Source organism: Lepus europaeus, chromosome 16 (assembly GCF_033115175.1).
Source record: "Lepus europaeus isolate LE1 chromosome 16, mLepTim1.pri, whole genome shotgun sequence".
Classification (NCBI taxonomy): Eukaryota; Metazoa; Chordata; class Mammalia; order Lagomorpha; family Leporidae; genus Lepus; species Lepus europaeus.
Genome location: NC_084842.1, coordinates 5,653,757 through 5,670,741, shown reverse-complemented (window position 1 = coordinate 5,670,741; position 16,985 = coordinate 5,653,757). Strand labels below are relative to the sequence as shown.

At 52.1% G+C, this 16,985-nt stretch overlaps 2 protein-coding genes across 6 annotated transcripts in view; one reads left to right on the top strand and one right to left on the bottom strand.

The window, feature by feature from the left end:
- The window catches only part of ASH2L (ASH2 like, histone lysine methyltransferase complex subunit), a 30,579-nt gene extending 23,757 nt beyond the window's left edge, over positions 1-6,822 (top strand). For 4 of the 5 annotated variants that reach the window (XM_062213751.1, XM_062213753.1, XM_062213749.1 and 1 more), the window contains 4 exons: positions 1,944-2,036; positions 3,505-3,603; positions 4,638-4,697; positions 4,793-6,822. In XM_062213751.1, the coding sequence (XP_062069735.1) occupies positions 1,944-2,036; positions 3,505-3,603; positions 4,638-4,697; positions 4,793-4,900 (360 nt within the window). In that variant the 3' untranslated portion in view covers positions 4,901-6,822. The remainder of the gene's footprint in view (positions 1-1,943; positions 2,037-3,504; positions 3,604-4,637; positions 4,698-4,792) is intronic. The other variant, XM_062213752.1, reaches the window with a different exon arrangement.
- A 47-nt stretch (positions 6,823-6,869) lies between these two features.
- On the bottom strand, positions 6,870-13,532 carry STAR (steroidogenic acute regulatory protein). Its single transcript, XM_062213817.1, has 7 exons — positions 13,526-13,532; positions 12,149-12,262; positions 11,750-11,877; positions 10,472-10,630; positions 10,174-10,358; positions 9,174-9,267; positions 6,870-8,412 (listed from the first exon to the last, which is right to left on the bottom strand). The coding sequence occupies exons 1-7, from the start codon at positions 13,530-13,532 to the stop codon at positions 8,299-8,301; spliced, it is 801 nt and encodes a 266-aa protein (XP_062069801.1). The 3' UTR covers positions 6,870-8,298.
- Positions 13,533-16,985: the final 3,453 nt, after the last annotated feature.

Here is a 16,985-nt window from a genome sequence, read left to right as displayed (position 1 = left end):
TTCTCTGTCTCTCTCTCTCACTATCCACTCTGCCTGTCAAAAATTTAAAAAAAAAAAAAAAATAGAGATGCTATAAGCGTTTTTGTACAAGTCTCTTTTTTATTTTCATTCTGTTTACAAGGCTGAGAATTAAATGTAAACATGTTTTCATTTCTTTTGAGTCAATATACAGAAATGAAGTCAGTAGACCATGGGGTAATTAGATATGGTATTTTTCTCCTCGTCTCTGACTTGTCTGTTTTATTAGTAATATCTTCTGATAAACTGAAGCCTTAATTTTTATGGAGTCTAATTTACCAGATTTTTCTTTTATAGATATATTTCTTTCTGTGAATTAAAAAACCTTCGGGTACCCTCAAGCCATATTCTCCCATATTTTATGGTTTATTTTGAAGACATCGTGGTTGTAGCTTTTACAGTTAGGTCTCTGTTCCACCTTGATTTAATTTTCTGTGTCAATGTGGCGTTCCAAGTTAATTTTTTCCATATGAATATCCAATTATTCCAATGCCATTTGTTAAACTCTCCTTTCTCTGCTGGATTTCTTTGGTGCCTTTAAGTGAAAAGCAAATGACTGTCTAAGTAGAGATTTATTCTGGGCTCCTGGTTCCACTGATGTGTGTGTCCTTTATGCCAGTACCATTATTGTAGCTCTAGAGCAAGTTTTGGATAGTGGAGGTCCTCTGCGTTTATTCTGATAACAAGCAGACTGAGATCTCACTTCAATGAATGCACCACACAGTTGACTCTCATCTCACCACCTGCCGCTTGGAGCCCTTCCATGCCTGCCACACACGTTCACACCTGTGGCGCAGGTAGTGCCTGTTCCAGTTCCCACTGCTCTGCTGCTGATCCGGCTTCCTGCCATCACACCTGGGAGGCAGCAAGTGAAGGGTAAAGTACTTAGGCTCCTGCTACCCACATGGGAGACGTGGATGAAGTTCCAGGCTCCAGGTTTCAGCCTGGCCCAGCCCCAGCCATTGCATCTGCTTAGGAGGAAGTGAACCGTTGGATGGAAGATTCCTCTCTCTGTCCCTATCCATTTCTCTCTCCCTCTCTCTTTCTCTCTGCCTTTCAAATAAATAAAAATCTTAAAGGTGCTAAACAAAGTTTGTATGTTGCTGTTTATGTGGCTTGTTTATGTGTTTAACTGGTATGTTTTTGTGTATGTGGTTTAAGATTCATTTATTCATTTGAAAGGCAGAGTGACAACAAAGAGAGATTTTCCACCTGCTGGTTCACTCTCCAAATGGCTGCATCAGTTGGGGCTGCACCAGACCTAAGCCAGGAGCCAAGAACTTCATCCAAGTCTCCCACATGGATAACAGGGGCCCAAGCCCTTAGGCCATCAAAAAGCCGGATCAGAAGTGGAGCAGCCAAGACTTGAACTAGTGTTCCCATGTAGAAAGCTGGCATCACAAGCAGCAGCTTAACTTGCTGTGCCATGATGCTAGCCCCTAATTTTTTTTATCTATTTATTTATTTTTTGAGATTTATTTCATTTCCTTGAAAGGCAGAGAGAGTTTTTCCATCCACTGGTTTACTCTCCAAATGGCCACAATGCCTGGGCTGGGCCAGACCAAATCCAGGAGCTTCTTCTGGGTCTCCCACATGGGTGCAGGGGCCAAGCACTTGGGCCGTCCTCTGCTGCTCTCCAAGGCCATGTGCAGGAAGCTGGATTGGAAGAGCAGCAGCCGGGACACAACCTACACCCATATGGGATGTCGGTGCCCGCAGGCAGTAGCTCAACCCACTATACCACAATGCCAGCACCTAATTTTTAAGATAAATAGTTCAGAATCCAGCAGCGTAGACTGCAAACCAGTTTGATGTGTGTCACACAGCCCGAGGCTCAGCACTTTGGGGCCAGCTTGCCCCTTCTCCGTGAAGATGCAGCTGGTTTCTCAGTGTGCCTTTCCCCTGCCCCCTTCTCGATTTTCAAGGCTTTGATCAAGTTCAAGAGTTATCTGTATTTTGAGGAGAAAGACTTCGTGGATAAAGCAGAGAAGAGCCTAAAGCAGACTCCCCATAGTGAGGTAAGTCATGGTCATGAAAACTGCGGCAGGCTGGGATCCACTTCCTGAGTATGAAGAGAGGGGAGTGAGACCCCGTGTGAGTGGAGGGGTCTCTGTCACACCATGGTTACAGGGGCGGCACTTAGAAAAAGGGTACAGACCACCTGAGAGGGACGTCTCCAGGAGGTGGGGGGAGCTGCTGGGGTACCCAGGGGCTACCCAGCTCCCATCAGCACTTTGCTCCCCCTCTTAGGGTCACTGGGAGCTTGTGTGCACAAGGTCTTACACAAGCAGAGATGGGCCAGTCCATCTGCTCCAGGCACAGCGCCGAAAATGAAAAGGGAGCGGGGAGGAGGAAGAAAGTCCTGAGCTGAAAACATTTGTCCATGAAAATACCATAAAGCCCCCTGGGACGGGAATGGAGGAGAGTGTGGAAGTAAACTGGAATTCCAGTTGTTGTTAGGAAAAAATATGCTGAAGGGATGAGATGGCCAAGAAGTAAAAGCAGGGAGAAGTTAGCTTCTGTTGGGAAGGGAAAGGCCTTTCTGAAGACCCTACAAGTAGATATTTATGAGACAGGACGAAAGATTGAGAGAACTTGGAAGCAGAAAAGCGGAAGTCGGACCCTGGGGCAGGTTCGGCCTCTGGCTTAGATGCCTGCACCCATGTCAGGACACCTGGGTTCAGTAACCTGCTCCAGCTCCTTACTCCCGTTCCAGCTAATGCAGACCCTGGGCGGCAGCACTGATGATGGCGCAAATAACGGGGGGACTTGGATTGAGTTCCCATCTCGTGGCTTCAGCTCAGCCTCATTTGGTTGGGATTGATCTCTCTCCCTCTGCCACTCAAATAAATAAATGTGTTGTTTTTAAGAACTGTGATGGGCATTTGGCACAGCACATAAGTCACCACTTGGGACACCTGCAAGCCATATTAGTGCCTGGTTTGAGTCAGGTTCCGTTTCCACTCCAGCTTCCTACTAATGAGCACCCTCGCGGGCAGCTCACTCACTTGGGTCCCTGCCACCTTGGATTGGGTTCTTGGCTCGTGGTCCAGCCCAGCTGTTACAGGCATTTAGGGAGTGAACCAGCAGGTGAAAAATCTGTCTGTTTCTCTGCCTTTCAAATAAAATAATGAACAAATAAATATATAAAAGAACCCGATGCAAGAGGAAGGAATAAATGAGAAAACAAGTGTAGTTCCAAGGGGTTCATGGAAGGCCAGCTACTGTTTATGAACTACAAGAACGTAGAACTCTTTAGCTTATGTGGTACAGGAAGTCAGAAAGCAAGTAGAAACCCAAAGCTAACTGGAAGAGTGCCTGTGAAGTTACTTTGAAAAATCTGAAGTGTTAAGGTCTCCCTGCATTGTTCTTTGAATGCATTATTCCCAGTGTCGTGGGGGCAGTGTGCAGGGTTCTCCAAGGGAGGCCCATGTCTTGTTTGTTCTGTTTTTAAATTCTGAAGGAGAACCATGGTTTTTGTTTCAGATAATATTTTATAAAAATGGTGCCAATCAAGGTGTGGCTTACAAAGATATTTTTGAGGGGGTTTACTTCCCAGCCATCTCACTGTACAAGAGCTGCACGGTACGTATCCCGTGTTCATCCTGGGACTCGGGCATCGCGCAGAAGGAAGGGGTGGCGTTGCCGGAGAGGCTGGCTGAGAGTTGGAGGAGCCCCAGAGAGGCGTGGGCACGTGTTTCGGTTTGGCCCGAGAACACGTGGGGCTTTGAGCAAGGTGTTTGCGTGGGCAGAGTTCATGCGGTTAGTATGCACCACAGCTTTCCTTTGAATTCACTGGGGGTAGTATTCTGTATGAAGGATACAGAGCCCATACGGGCAGCAGTTCCTATCCCGGCTGCTCTGCTTCCCATCCAGCTCCCTGCTGATGGCCTAGGAAAACCAGCAGAAGATGGCCCAAGTGCTTGGGCCTCTGCCACCCCTGTAGGAGACCTGGAAGAAGCTCCTGGCTCCTGACTTCTGCCTGGCCATTTTGGCCATCTAGGGAATGAACCAGCAAATGAAAGAGGTCTCTCTCTGTCTCTACCTCTCTGTAACTTTGACTTTCAAATCTTTTTTTTTTTTTAAAAAAAAAAAAAGGACAAAATTTAATTTTTGATAAAAATTTGAGCTCCATGTATAACTATTTCATAATACACTTTTTCCATGAACTTTTTGAAGACCCCCACATTAATCAGTATGGGGCTGTGTGTCATTGTAACCTAACTGTTGCTTACACTGATCTTTCTTTTTTTTAGTATCATCCAGCTTGAAGAAGAAGATTCTCATGAGGGCCTATTTGGTTTTTTTTGTTTATTTGTTTTTAAAGATGATTGAAAAGTTAATGCATGAGGATTTCTTTGTAGTTTTAGTCAGCAGCCGCCACTGAAGAAGGTAATGTAAGAAGTCTTTGGCTTCCAGAAGGAAATTAGCACAGGCCTATTTTATTTGCCCAATTCCCACTGGACCTGAGGATGTTGACCACTGTTAGCAGTGTTGTATACTTCGTTCCAGTTATGTCTTGAGTGTCATTGCAAATGAAGATTCAGTGTCAGCTTAACTTTTTCCATATCATCTGGTTTTTTTTTTTTTCATGTCTCCTTGGATTGAATTTACCCCAGGTCTCCATTAACTTCGGGCCGTGCTTCAAGTATCCTCCCAAAGACCTCGCTTGCCGCCCCGTGAGTAGCGTTGCCATGCCCGCCTGCCCTGCACCCTCCGTGTCTTTGGTTCTCGCTGTGGTTTTGCTCACCCCCTGTTTCCCGTTCCTCCACAGATGAGTGACATGGGCTGGGGCGCTGTGGTAGAGCACACCCTGGCCGACGTCTTGTATCACGTGGAGACAGAAGTGGACGGCAGGCGGAGTCCCCCGTGGGAACCCTGACCGGCCCCTCTGTGTTTTCAGACACGGACTTCTGGGGAGAAGACTGGGGCTTTGGTCTTTGCTTTTTACCCGTGCGCAGTGTTCCCGCAGCTGCCGCAGAACACGGCCTCACCCTTCAGCAAGGCGCAAGGCTGGGTGGGCCTGCGGGACACCCCTGCCCTCACGCATCCCGTCCCCCGCTTCCAGTGACTGCTCTTCCTCTGTGTGCCATAAACCGACAGCCGCTGACCCCAGGATCCCGTATGCTCCCTGTGGAACTGGTGCTGTGCCACATCCCCCGCCCGCTGGGACTCGTTCCCTCACTGGATTTTCCAAGGCGTGAATAATCTCGTCCAAGTAGCTAAGTTATCTGAAGACGTGTCTTCCGTGGGCATTGACTCCACTCCACCCCACCTGACTTCTGCTCGGGGGGAGGGCCTGCTTCCGAGGACAGCTGGAATCACTGGCTGTGCCTTCCGGAGCAGTCCAAAGACTGTCACCTCTCTGCGTGAGTTTGGTTTTGCTATTAATTTTAAACACTGGGACCTCTGAAACGACTAGGTCTCCAGAGCTGTAATTGTGACAGGGACTTGCTTCCACTTTACCAGAAACCCTTCCCCAATAAACTTGTTCTTGAGTTTGCGCAGCCCTCGGATTCCTTGGAGGTCGGGGCGGAGTGAGGAAGGGGAGCCAGCACTGGAAGGGAGAGACGCGTCTCGGGCCCGAATCTCAGGCCCTTCCCTCTTGGCCTCTTCTCCAGCCAAAGGGGCAGCCTCAGGAGGGTTTAAAGGGCCAACGTTCTGGCCCTGCCCCTCTCCCAGCCAAGGCATCTCTGCGTGCAGGCTGTCTCCCTGCCTGCCTGTCTTCCTTCCTAATAGCCCACGACTGAAGGGCAGTGTTCAAACCACTAAATGCTGGGATGTGAGAATGACCCCCCCCCCTTGAGTCCCTCTGGAGCTTCGCCAGCTCCCCTTTTAAACACGCTCATCTCATGGCAAAATGTGGCCCCCCAGGCCTGCCTCAGCAACACTGCTACTCATGACTGACGCAAAGTCAGCGCTGGGTCCCTGCAGTGTCCACATGTGTTACCCACGTGACTCTGATGGATGTCCGAGTTCCCAGTCTAAAAAGTTACCCAAATTTCAAGTGAGTGTTGGTATCTTTTGGTAATGCTGACTTGATACATTTGTCCTCTGCTGAGTTCCTTAGACTCGGATTTGCCCATTCGGTGTCTCCTACCAGGAAAGCGGGCACGGGACCGCTGGAGCTGTAGGCTGGAGTCTCAGCCTGTCACTCCCTAGACAGCTGTTGACTTGGGAGCCCATCCTACAGGGCCCACCGTGGTGGGAGGCTTTTAGGTCATCGGAGCAGGAGGGACTCCCAGGAAAATGGCGTTCCTTTCCATACCCACTCCGTCTCAGCGTAGCTGGCCTTCATAACTTAGAGGTCACAGAAAAGACTTTCTGGTGAATACTTGAAAAGAGAGTGAGCGTTTGCTAAGCTAATCCGAAGGGCTCAAAGAATACCTACTCTCGACACAGTCTGGTCGTCAGTGACAACTTGTTTTATTCCAGTGAAAAATAGCAGCTGGGAAAATCTCCCCAGACACCACAGAGACATAATACATGGTTTGAAGGCAGCAAATGAGAATCCAACTCAAAACCTTGGTGTTTGTTGGAAGCCTCTTTATTATCCTGTTTTTCTCTTGAAATGAGAGTATCTGTTGCTTTCACATCGCTGTAAACAAGTAGCCATTTTCTCTCAGTTGGTAGTGGACGGTCATTTTAAGAACTTCTTTGTAACCATCCTGTCTCCCCCTGAAACTTTTAAATAAACAATTCTATCCATACCAAAAGGAAACTAAGAAACAAGAATAAATTATGATAAATACTTCTATCACTTGTAAAATTGTAGTACCTCAATAAATACCAGTGTTTCCACCACTGCTATTTCGTTCAATAAATAAGCTAGAGCTCTATGTCCGAAGAGTACAGAAGCCACTGCTGATAAAACAAAGCTGGAAATGCTGTAGGTGGTACCAGTGATTCCCATCCTGCTTATGTGTTTCAACCAAGTAATCCCATTCCAGTCTACCTACTTTAAGCATGATGTCTCAGAGTCCTGGACCGGGGAGTTTGCTGTTTCCCTGTTGCCCCTCCAACCAGCCACTTCCTCTCAAAATAGAAATATCTGAGCCTTTGCAAGCAAAGAAGTCCTAAGCCAAGTTGGCAGCTATGAAATTCTACTCCCATATGTGGTACTAGCTTTTTTAAAAAATAAAGGTTTCTGTATTTTCATTTGAAAGGCAGACAGATCTTCCATCTGTTTGTTCAGTCCCCAAATGCCCACAATAGCCATGGCTAGGCCAGACTAAGCCCGGAGCCAGAAACTCCAGATCTCCCACATGAGTGGCAGGGACCCAAGTACTGGAGCCATCGGCTGCTGTCTCCTAGGGTGCACATTAGGAAGCCGGTAGCCAGGACTCGAGTCCCAGCCAGTACGGATGTGGGCTTCTGAGGGGCAGTGTGACCACTGTGCTACGCACCCCCTATACTTTTTAATTAGGTACATAAAAATCCTCAGTGATAATCTGCCTCTTTCAAAGCCAATTATTTAAGTTCTTACAGAACTCTGTAACAAGCTGTTTTTAATGGAAATTAAACTTATGAAAGATTCTAACAGTTTCTATATTATTGAATGATATAAATCCTCAGTAGTTTCTCTTTTAATGAACTGGGGGAGGGATTTAGTTTAACTATTTAGAAATCTGCCCAGGACTTCTCTCACATGAAGTTGAAATCTCGGAGTTTTCTCTTACAAAAAGTTTTAGAACAGGTGCAGACTGAAGTTTTGTGTTAGTTGGTTGATTGTTTATTCTGACTAAGTGCTTGTGGAGAAGGAGAAACCAGCTTGGTAAATAGTTTTGTGTTTTTCTACGGGAAACACCTGAAATACACAGAACTGGGTAATTGCTCGTTCTTGGGGGTTGGCTATATGCGTGTGGTGGGAGAGCAGAGGGTCGCTGCTCTCTGCCAGGGGACGGTAACTCATGAGCCCATAAAGCAGGCGTGCTCAGTCCCTGTCCCTAGCATCACCACACCCATATCAGCCACTAGCATTTTTAAGATACTATCAGGTAAGTAAGGGGAAAAAAGTTTTACAAATATTTTAGGAATCTTGGCCCTCATTCACAGCTTGTGGTTGAATGCAATCATAAGGCTTTCTCCACCTTAGAGGCCCATCCCTGATTTTTCTTGCTACTAAACTTGGACCAGTCTGAATCCCTGTGTGCTCTCTACACACTATCGTCCCACTGCCGTCAGCTGAGATCCTGGACAGGCCTGCTGGCTGGCAGCAGGGGTCTCCGGTGCACGCGCAGGCCATGAGGTGTGGCACAGCTGGGAGCAGCGAGCTGGTCTTCAACACCTGGCTTTAGAGGCCGAGCTGGACTCCAGGTGCTTGCGCAGGTGGTTGGCAAAGTCCACCTGGGTCTGAGATAGGACCTGGTTGATGATGGTCTTTGGCAGCCACCCCTGCAGAAGATAGGAGAAGTTGGCACTCTGGACACCATGCCCTATCACAAACATGGACTGCCTGGCCTTGGCCTTCTGGCTCTGTTCATAGGTGCACCCATGGGGCCGGCCAGAGGACTGACTGCATGTCACGACAGGATTTTTTTTTTTTTTTTTTTTTTGACAGGCAGAGTGAGATGATGAGAGAGAGAGAGAGAGTCAGAAAGAAAGGTCTTCCTTTTTCCGTTGGTTCACCCCCCAAGTGGCCGTTGCAGCTGGCGTGCTGCACCATCCGAAGCCAGGAGCCAGGTGCTTCTCCTGGTCTCCCATGCGGGTGCAGAGCCCAAGCACTTGGGCCATCCTCCACTGCACTCCCGGGCCACAGCAGAGAGCTGGACTGGAAGAGGGGCAACCGGGACAGAATCCGGCGCCCCAACCGGGACTAGAACCCGGGGTACTGGCGCCGCAGGCGGAGGATTAGCCTAGTGAGCCGCGGCGCCAGTCAAGGATTTGCTTTCAAGACAGTCCAGCCCGGTCTTCCCAGCACCAAGACCTTGAGCAGGTCACATGACCTTTCTCACACCAAGTTTCCTTCTTTCTAAAACGGTAGCTACAGAGTTGAAATTTGATTTGAAAGGTAAGAGGGAACCATTGCAAGCCATTTGTGGAACAGCAACATTCCTTTCCCACCCAACAGCCGGTGGTGGTGGTCCCTGTGAGTGGGGGAAGAGCCTGTTTTTTCTCACCAGACCGACCCCCGAGCCACTTCCCGTGCCCCTCACCTTGAGGTCGATACTGAGCAGCCAAGTGAGTTTGGTCTTGGAGGGACTTCCGGCCAGGGGATGAAACACCATGCAAGTGGGACCCTGCTCGGCTCTGGCAAACGAAGAGAAGGCAGGTCAGGAGGGCAGCTCGGAGATGCCTCAGCAGGAATCAGCTACCCACATTCCTGGCGCACCTTGTCTACTCCCCAAGTTACATCAGGGACACGCTCTTTCCTAAAGGAAATATTTCACAGTTGTCATGGTGACCAGCTCAGAATAAATGTGACTGCAGCCGGGAGTGGAGCCTGGAGTCCCCTCGGGCCCTTCGGTTGCTGGGTCACAGGGAGGTTGGGGATGGACCCAGGCCCCTTCTCGGTGGTGAAGAGTATTTAACATTTTGATCATCAGTACCGCTGCCCTGAGCATGCGGCCTGAACACCAGCCTTGCCCTTTGCTTCAGGAAATGCTTAAGGCTCTTGAACTTTCTGGAAGAGTCAGGACAAACTGGTTGGATGTCACAGTGCGGTCATCTTGTCTGGCACATTCTCTGACTAGAAAATGAGGTGCTCCTAAGAAGGAACTGAGGGCAGGAGCTGGCACTGGCCTAGCGAGTAAAGCTGCTGCCTGCAGCACCGGCATCCCATATGGGTGCTGATTAGAGTCCCGGCTGCTCCGCTTCCAATGCAGCTCTCTGCTATGGCCCAGGAAAGCAGTGGAAGATGGCAAAGTCCTTGGGCCCCTGCACCCGCATGGGAGGCCAGGAGGAGGCTCCTGGCTCCGGATCAGCATAGTTCCAGCCATTGCAGGAGTGAACCAGTGGGTGGAAGACCACTCTCTCTCTGCCTCTGCCTCTCTGTAACTCTGCCTTTCAAATAAATAAATCTTAAAAAAAAAAAAAAAAAAAAAAAAGCCTCAGCAGCCGCTGAGGATGGAGACCGTTACACACTTGGTGCGTGCCCACCAGCCTGTGTGTGTTAGGGGTGGGTGGGTGGGGTTTAAAACCTGCTGCCAGCATTACCTGATGACGCCTTTCTGCTCAGGCATCTCCCCGAAGTGTGTGGCCGTGCCAGCCACCACGCAGGTGGAGCCTCGGCGCCTGGCACAGCGCACGCTCACGAAGTCGCGGGGCCCCACGAGGTTCCCCGCTGCCTCTGCGGCCAGCTCGTGTGTGATGACCGTGTCCTTCCCAATCTTCTGCAGGACCTGGGAGCCACAAGCACAGCTCAGCAGTGCCTGGGGCTGAGCACCACCCATAGCCCGAGGGAGGGGGTGCCCTCCTGGGTCCCTGCCCCCTGGCCCCTGACCTTGCTCCTCACCTTGATCTCTTTAACATTGGGGTTCCACTCCCCCACGGCCTCCACGCGCTCCACAAGCTCCTCATAGAGCCTCTCCATGGGCTGGTCCAGCACCACCTCCAGTCGGAACACCTTGCCCACCTGCGGCACCACTTTGCTCAGCACCTTGTCCCCGTTCGCCTGTCAGGGACAACGACAAGGTCTCACGGGCAGGACCAGGCACGAGAGGGAAGGGAACAGGACACAGGAGCTCCAGCTGATGATGATAGGCAGGTAGCCGTGGCTGCACAAGACCAGGGAGGGGAACCTGCCCGCCCGCCTCAGGCCCTTTTTTCTGGGTGAATGTTGGTGGCCAGCGGTGGACCACCTGAGAGGACCCTGCCCCGACTTCAGAAGAGAGGGAGAGACAGCTGGGCTACAACCGGGTATTTCTTTGAGTGAGATTGTAGAGGTTTGCTTGTGTTCCATGCCTCACTTCACAGCAGGACATGAGGCCAGAAGAGGTCAGCGAGGACCCCAGGCTGAGAGCAGTGCGGGACCTACATCCCAGGTCTCTGGACTCCCAAACTGGCCTGTTAACTCCTCTGCTCTGCAAACTTAGAAATCTTACCTGAACTTTGGGGCAATGGGGAGCAGGTGAGCTTTTGGCTGAGGGTAAAGCCACTAAGGTCTGTGGGGACAGAACCACTGGCCTATAACGTGGACCTCGTCACTGGCGTCTGGTGAGGCTGCAGCACCCGGGAGCAGAGAGCCCAGGAGGGTGCTGGGCCGCCTATGTGTTCCCATCCAGTCCCACAAGCTCAGCCGCGAGGCCGGCACAACAGCACGGAGCAAGCGCCGCGGCTCTGTGCGTGTTCTAACATAGCGTGATGAGGGCTCTGAATCACAGAGTCCCCCTCGCGCGACCTGCCGAATGTATGCACAGCGTGAAAGGAGACTTCAGCAAGCTTGTGGGGAAATGGAATCAAAAGATGTATGTGTTGGTGCAAAGAATTTTGCAGTCCACCTGTGGCTTTTTCATAATGGGCATTTTTCCACTCACTTTGAAGGCTCCTCATCCTTGGTATGTTAGCAAAGGATGCAAACAGGATTTCTTAAACAGAGTCGCCAAGATGTCTCGTGGGGGTGGGGTGGGGTAACCGAGGGTGACTTTCTGGACAAGGAGAGTCCTCTAAGCCACCTGCTGCCCCGTGGAGGCCGAGCAAGGCCGGCAGTCCCAGGAGCACAGCGGCCCCACTGGCCCTGTGCACAGCGAGGCCACATTGGGGCCCGGCAGGTTTCTGCCCACGCCTTCCCTACCTGCCGGTTCTCCTCCTTCCAGCCCTCCTGGTTGCCGAGGATGCCCAGGGCCTTCTGCAGGGCCTCCTCTCCCTGCTGGATGTAGGCCAGCTCCTGGTCACTGTAGAGAGTCTCTTCCAGCCGAGAACCTGGATGTACAGCCAAGGAGAGATACAGCGTCCTCCCACGCCCCTGGCCTGCCCCCAGTTGTCACCGCTCTGATCTCTGAACCTGCTCGTGACTCTGGAGAGCCAAGTCCAAAGCCATAGGGCTGAGCCTGCAGGTGAAGGTAGACAGGGCAACCCCAAGTAGCAGGCAGGGACTCCCAGATGGGAAGGGACTTGCAAAATTAAATGACAAAGGGCAGGAGGAGAGGCAGAGCCAGAGTGTCCACCCCCTCCAATGGCCCCAAGCACTTACCAAGCAGAGAGCTCCGTCGCCGCACCTGGCTGATCCATGTGTTGGAGGTGGGGCCCCCCAGTGCCCTCCAGTTCAGCTCCTGACCAATGGCCAGCACTGTCTGTTGCCTCAGCCCTGCCGGGAGGCAGAGAAGCCGTTATTGCCACTGAGGGTTACAGAGAGAGAACTGGCCTGGAATCACCAATTGCCTAGGGACACAGTTCCTAGGAGACCTAGGAGTGCCAGGTCCCTGGCTCCCAGTTCAGGGCCTGTTAGGCTTCAGCAGGCTGTCTGGGGCGATCAAGACTGATCCTGCCTGCAGTGTCTGTGCCAGAGCCTGCTGGAGTTTCTGTCCCTGGAGGGCACAGCAGTGTTGTTCCAGCAACCAGACAGAGCCTGCTGGTTAGGCGAGTAAAAGAAACCCGTCCCCACGGACCGGCGTGGTGGGGCTGTGGGTTGAGCCGCTGCCCCCATCCCACATCGGAGCGCAGTTCAAGTTGTGGCAGCTTCCGATCCTGCTCCCTGCTAATGTACCTGGGAAGGAGCAGATGATGGCGCAAGGATTTGAGTCCCTAACACTAATGCGGGAGACCCGGGTGGACTTCTGGGCTCCTGGCTTTGGGCAGACACAGCCCCAGCTGTTGAGACCATTTGGGGATTGAACCAGCAGACAGAAGATCTCTTTCTGTGTCACTCTGCCTTTCAAATAAAGAAGTCTTAAGAAAGATGGGGCCAGCATTGTAGTGCCTGCTGCCGCCTGTGGGTCTTCCAAGCTGGTTCAACCCAGCACCCCTGGGACAGACTCATCCAGGTTGCTCTGTGCACCCTTCCATGGCAGCAGAACTAAACTGGGTGTGGAGTGCCTGGTTTCTGTCTCTTCCTGACTGTACAAGAGTAAGTCTCCCCTGGGGCCAGCATTGGGGCGCAGCCAGTGCAGCCGCTGCCTGTGACGCAGGCATCCCATAGGAGCGCCGGTTCAAAGCCCACTTGCTCTGTTTCTGATCCCGTTCCCTGCTAATGGACCCAAAAAGCAGCAGTAAGTGACTCGAGTGCTCAGGCCCCCACCATCCATGAGGGAAATCCGGAAAGAGTCCCGGCTTCGGTTTGGCCCAACCCTAGTCATTGCAGCCACCTGGGGGGTGAACCAGCAGATGGAACATTGATCTCCCTCCCTCTCTCTGTAACTCTGCCTTTCAAGTAAATAAGTAAATAAATCTTAAGGGGAAAAAAAAAGTCAAGACTAACTTCTCCTTCTACCGAAGACGGTCTGAAGGGAAGAGAGTTGCCCAGGTTTCACCCACCTGGGATGAGAACCTGGCTGGCCTGACACTCCATCCAGTCCCTTCCCCGACTAAGCCACACAGCCGGGGAGCTGGGTCCCCACCCCAGGGATCTCACCCTTCATGTTGCGCATGTGTCTGTAGGAGCTCCCAGCACACAGCTTGAACGTCGCTAGCAGCATTGTTTGCTGGCAGGTGTGACCGTGTGACCGTGACCGTGCCGCCGCCGCCGCTGCTGCCTCTGCTCTCTCGAGGGCGACTGCTTCGTCCTTATGAACCCTTCAAGGTCCACCCCCAGGTCCTGCAGCTGTGACCTGGGCTGCGTGTGCTGCGTCTTAAATGCCCCCAGCTGAAGGCTATGCTTCATCACAAGGAGATAACAAAGCCATCACTCAGCAAGCAGAGGAAGGGGTCAAGGAGATGAACGATTGCCACATGCTGCTGCTCAGGGCGCTTGTGGGTTAGGGGAGGGTGGGGGAGCTCAGAGTGCAGAAAGGAGCGGAGCAAGGCCCGCCAGACCCAGCGCAGCAAACCGGCGGTGGCCACGGTGGAGCCAGCACGCGGCCCCCAGAAATTTGCAGTGCAGGTTTTAGAAACTGCAGCTGTAATAGGTCTAGAATTGAGGCTCTGAAACTTGCATTGAAAAGAAAAATCGCCAGGTGATTGCAGTGCAAGTGGGAAACGCTGCCCCGGACAGTGAGCCAGGGGGCCTGCAGGAAAGCCCCGTGAGCCGAGCTGGGAGGAGCTCTCTGGCTCCTGTTCTTACAAACGATGAACCTCAAGTCCATGGAGCAGAAATGACTGTTCAAGGTCACACATCTGGCAGGACGCTAACACAACTTCTCTGGCTTTGGGTCCCTCTGTGGTTCCCCCTGCAGCCCCTTGGTCACTGTGTGTGCTCAGTGGTTCATTTATTTACTCCATCCAGTGATACGAACAGCGGTCACCAAAGCCGTGCTCTCGTTAGTTCTCCTCTGAGGGGTTTTGTGCTGGACCAAGCTGTGCACATGCAGAAAGCAGGGCAAACAGGGTGCTCACCCCAGGCTGTGCACCACGGGGGACCTGTGCCAGGTCTCAGTGAGGCCACTGAGACAGCGTGGCTGTTCCCGGCAGAGAGAGGGAGACAGTCACTAGGCCTGTGACGTTCTGGTCTTCGATAAAAATCTTTTCTCCTCAAGGGTGACCTAGAGGCTGTTCTTAAGTCAGACTCACTTGGCAAGAAGATTGGGAACCTAAAAGATCACCTAGATTTGCTCCTGGGTGACACATGGCTATCTCCTGTCACCACTCCTGGGGGCAGTAGCAGGGCCTGGTGCTCCTATCTCCCTGCCCTAAACGTGAAAGGGGCAAGGGTCTCCCGAGAGCCAGGTGCACAGAGCAGAGCAGGCACGGGGTCTCCCCTGGCTGCCACTCAGGCCCACTGCAGGCCCTGCTTCTCCTTGGCCACCGCATCTTCAGGAATGGCTTGTTCTCCTGACTGCACCCTCAGTACTTGGAGGGTACCATGGCTTGAGTTCCTCCACATCTCTCTCGGGGTGGGGGTGGGGTTCCATCTGCTGGTCACTTCCCAAATGGCTGCAACAGCCAGGGCTAGACCAGGCCAAAGCCAGGAGTCATGAGCTTCATCCAGGTCTCCCATGTAGGTGGCAGGCGGCCCAAGCATCTGGGCCAGCTTCCGCTGCCCCCCAGGTGCATTCGCAGGGAGCTGAATTGGAGGCAGAGCAGGAGGGACCCAAGCTTAACGTGCTGCCCTGCAACACCTGTCCCCATCTGCCTGTCTCTGGTGAGGCAGCCTTGTGCCCACTTCCCCTCCAACCTGCCCCCACGGGGACTCTCGCCTCTTCTTGGTTGGATCAACCAGGGGGGCAGCCGTGCAGCCCAGGGAAGACAGGCCTCAGTGCCCGCCGCTGGTCCCCAGCCTGCGCCCAGGCCCTGTGCAGAGACCACGTGGGCAGACATGGTGCCAGCTGCCCGGGGGGGGGGAGCTCCCCTACCCGTCTGTGCAGTCCATGTGTTCCAGGCTGCACACGTGCACCCTCCGAGCCTGCTTGCAGGAGGGGGCCGGGACTACGCCACGGGCCGTGCAGATAACATTCAAGGCCCTGCTGTTGCCATCCCGTGAAGAATTACAGCCATTCTGAGGAGGGAGGAGGCGGTGCAGGAGGCGGGCGCTGAGGCCTAACACGGCTGCTGATGTCACAGGCTGTCACTGACTCAAGGAGGGGTGCACAGTGACCTCCCCGAGGGCCAAGGCTTTCTTCCTCTTCATCCTGTCCAGGCTGCACGTTAACTCTTGCTGTCCCTCTGAGCAGTAAGCTGGGGGTTCTGGTTCTGGAAGTTTTCTGTATGTGGCTCTGCCTTTTTTTTTTTTTTTTTTAATGATGTATTTATTTATTTGAAAAAGTTAGACAGGGGTTGGCGCTGTGCACAGTGGGTTAAAGCCCTGGCCTGAAGCACTTGCATCCCATATGGGCGCCGGTTCAAGTCCCAGCTGCTCCACTTCCAATCCAGCTCTCTGCTATAGCCTAGGAAAGCAGAAGATGGCTCCAGTCCTTGGGCCCCTGCACCCACATGGGAGACCCAGAAGAAGCTCCTGGCTCTTGGCTTCGGATTGGCGCAGCTTTGGCCATTGCGGCCAATTGGGGAGTGAACCATTGGATGGAAGACCTCTCTCTCTCTCTCTCTCTCTTTCTCTCTCTCTCTCTGTGTGTGTGTGTGTGTGTGTAAATCTGACTTACTTTCAAATAAATAAATAAAAATCTTAAAAAAAAAAGAGGCAATCTAGTGGAAATGCCTATCTTTAAAAAAAAAAAAAAGCTATAGACACACACACACACACAGAGATCTTATCTCCAGTGGTTCACTCCCAAAGTGTCTGCAACAGCCAGAGCTGGGAGACCAGGAAAAAGCTCCTGGCTCCTGGCTTCAGATCAGCCCAGCTCCAGCTGTTGTGGCCGTCTGGGGAGTGAACCAACAGATGGAGACTTCTATCTCTCTGCCTCTGCCTCTCTGTAACTCTGCCTTTCAAATAAAAAAGAGAGAGAGAGACAGAGAGAGACAGAGAGAGACAGAGAGAGAGAGAGAGCCGAGTGAAGGAAGCAGGACACATATGTCTGGCCTCAGAGTCGGGCTCTTGGCACTGTTGCTTAACCTGTGAAACCTGGGGCTGCCGTCGCCTCTCCTGTCATTTGAAGTCCTGCACCAGACTTCAGGGCGGTGGATGAGCTACTCCACTGCTGCGCTGGAGGCCCTTGCTTTCCTCCTTCTTCCCCAGGTCAGACAGGCAAGCCGGACTTTAGGTCTCCTTGCCCAGGGACTTTCACAGAGATTGTAGAAGCTTTTGGTCTTTTGTGATCGCCTGAACCGGAAGAGCAGATGGGGAGAGTAAGCCGAACTTAACCTTTCAGATCTTCTATGCAGTCTCCACACTTTTTTTTTTTAAAGATTTATTTTCTTTATTTACTTGAAAGAGTTACAGAGAGAGGTAGAGACACACAGAGAGAGGTCTTCCATCTGCTGGTTCACTCCCCAAATGGCTGCAATGGCTGGAGCTGGGTGGATCCAAACTTTGAATTGGT